The sequence below is a fragment of the Grampus griseus genome (genome assembly GCF_964374135.1).
Source record: "Grampus griseus genome assembly, chromosome: 11".
Taxonomy (NCBI): Eukaryota; Metazoa; Chordata; class Mammalia; order Artiodactyla; family Delphinidae; genus Grampus; species Grampus griseus.
The window spans coordinates 29,955,986-29,958,093 of record NC_139005.1 but is presented as its reverse complement, the minus strand read 5'-3'; the positions used below and the strand labels follow the sequence as shown (position 1 = coordinate 29,958,093).

General features: G+C 36.9%; 1 protein-coding gene across 1 annotated transcript; it reads left to right on the top strand.

Moving 5' to 3' along the window:
• The first annotated feature begins 1,418 nt into the window (after nt 1-1,418).
• On the top strand, nt 1,419-1,863 carry LOC309830261 (large ribosomal subunit protein eL22-like). The gene has a single exon (XM_082666712.1). The coding sequence runs from the start codon at nt 1,420-1,422 to the stop codon at nt 1,804-1,806; it is 387 nt and encodes a 128-aa protein (XP_082522838.1). The 5' UTR covers nt 1,419; the 3' UTR covers nt 1,807-1,863.
• Nucleotides 1,864-2,108: the final 245 nt, after the last annotated feature.

Sequence of the window (2,108 nt, the reverse complement as noted above, 5' to 3'; positions counted from 1 at the left end):
AGAGACTAGATCTTCATTGTTCTCATCACAAAGAAAGAAGTGATAATTATATGACACATTAAAGGTATTAGGTAACACTATGGTGGTAATCATATTGCAATATATAAATGCATCAAATCAACACATTGTACACCTTAAAATTACACAGTGTTATATGTCAATAGTATCTCAATTTAAAAAAGAAAAAAAAGTAATTGGTTGAATAATTTAGTTATCAGAATTGATGTATGTGTAACTTTACCACCTCAACGTGAAGCCCTGATTTCTGTCTAGTCTAAGCTTCAGAATTCAGTTTTACAGTTGTAAATTAGAAATGAGGATTTTGAAAAGTCCTACACATAAATCCATGTAGATACATATAGCACGTGCACACACACATCATACTTTGTATATTTATTTTGAATAGAAAATGGAATAAGCAGGTGAGTAGTTTCAAAGTTGAAGATTTATTCATTTTTGGAAATTTTTAGGTAATTTTAGTCAGTTTGATATAAATATCAATATACTATATGTTGGCTGCCATTGGTCTAAAAATCTACCAGATCTTCCAGCTCCATGCTACTAATAATATCTACTACTGTTGTGAGCTGAATTGTGTCCCCCCAAAAGATATATTGAAGTCCTGAACCCAGGCACCTGTGAATGTGACCTTATTTGGAAACGGGGTCTCTGTGATTTAACCAATTTAAGGTAAGGTCATATTGGATTGAGGTGGGCCCTAAGTCCAATGACTAGTGGCCTTATAAGGAGAAAGAGACACAGAGAGGTAGACACGCAGGGTAAAGGGCCATATGATGGTGGAGACAGAGATTGGAGGGATGAAACTTCGAGTCAAGGCGCGCCAAGTATTTGCCAATGATCATCAGAAGTTAGGGAGAGGCAATGAAGGATTCTTCCCAAGAGTCTCCAGAGGGAGCCTGGCACTGCTGACACATCAATTCCAGACTTCTAGCCACCAGAACTGTGAGAAAATAAATTTCTGTTGCTTTAAGTCATATACTTGTAGTATTTTGCTATAGCAGCACTAGGATATTAATACACATACTATATACAGTAGTAGATAGTAGATTGGCCAGTGATATTCCAACTGGGTAAACATTTCTTTGACATGTTCTTACACAGATGGGCATTCACCATACCTTAATGACTTGCAATTTATAATTTTGCTTCTGTGACAGACCCATGATACGAACTTTGGAACAACAACAACAAACAAAAAGTACTGGGTGAAAGAACAGTATTGTTTCTTCTGAGAGACAATTAGAAATTGGTTTCAGACAGGCTGGAAGTAGAGAATGCAAATTTTCTGTTAAAAATCAGTGGAATAAAAGCATTTTATTTCAATCTCATCTTTTCGACCCCTGGCAAATGCCTAAAAGAACAAAAGAATAGTAGAGCTTTTCTGCCTCCACTGTGGCGATGGCGCCAGTGAAAAAGCTTGTGGTGAAGGGGGGCAAAAAAAAGAAGCAGGTCCTGAAGTTTACTCTTGACTGTACCCATCCTGTAGAAGATGGAATCATGGATGCGGCCAATTTTGAGCAGTTTCTTCAGGAAAGAATCAAAGTGAATGGAAAAGCTGGGAATCTCGGAGGAGGTGTTGTAACAATCGAAAGAAGCAAAAGCAAGATCACTGTAACTTCCGAGGTGCCTTTTTCCAAAAGGTATTTGAAATATCTCACCAAAAAATATTTGAAGAAGAATAATCTCCGTGATTGGTTACGCGTAGTTGTTAACAGCAAAGAAAGTTACGAATTACGTTACTTCCAGATTAATCAAGATGAAGAAGAGGAGGAAGATGAGGATTGAAACTCAGTTATCTGGAGTATTTTGTATGAATTCTTAAATAAAATTTAGGAAACAAAATGGTGGCTTTCCTTGTATCTCTGCAGTGCGGATTGAACAGAAAACTGGAAATCATAGTAAAAGGGCTTCACTTGGGCTGCCACTCACTTACTTGTAATTAAACTTTTTTTCTGCTTGAAAATTTCAATTCTTTTGGTAGAAATACCAAAATGTGTAAGTCTCCTTCAAGGGAACTGACTACTGTTTGTCATTGAACAGGTGGATGAGGGCGTGGAGATGTGAGTTCAGTTAGTTACTATTTTACA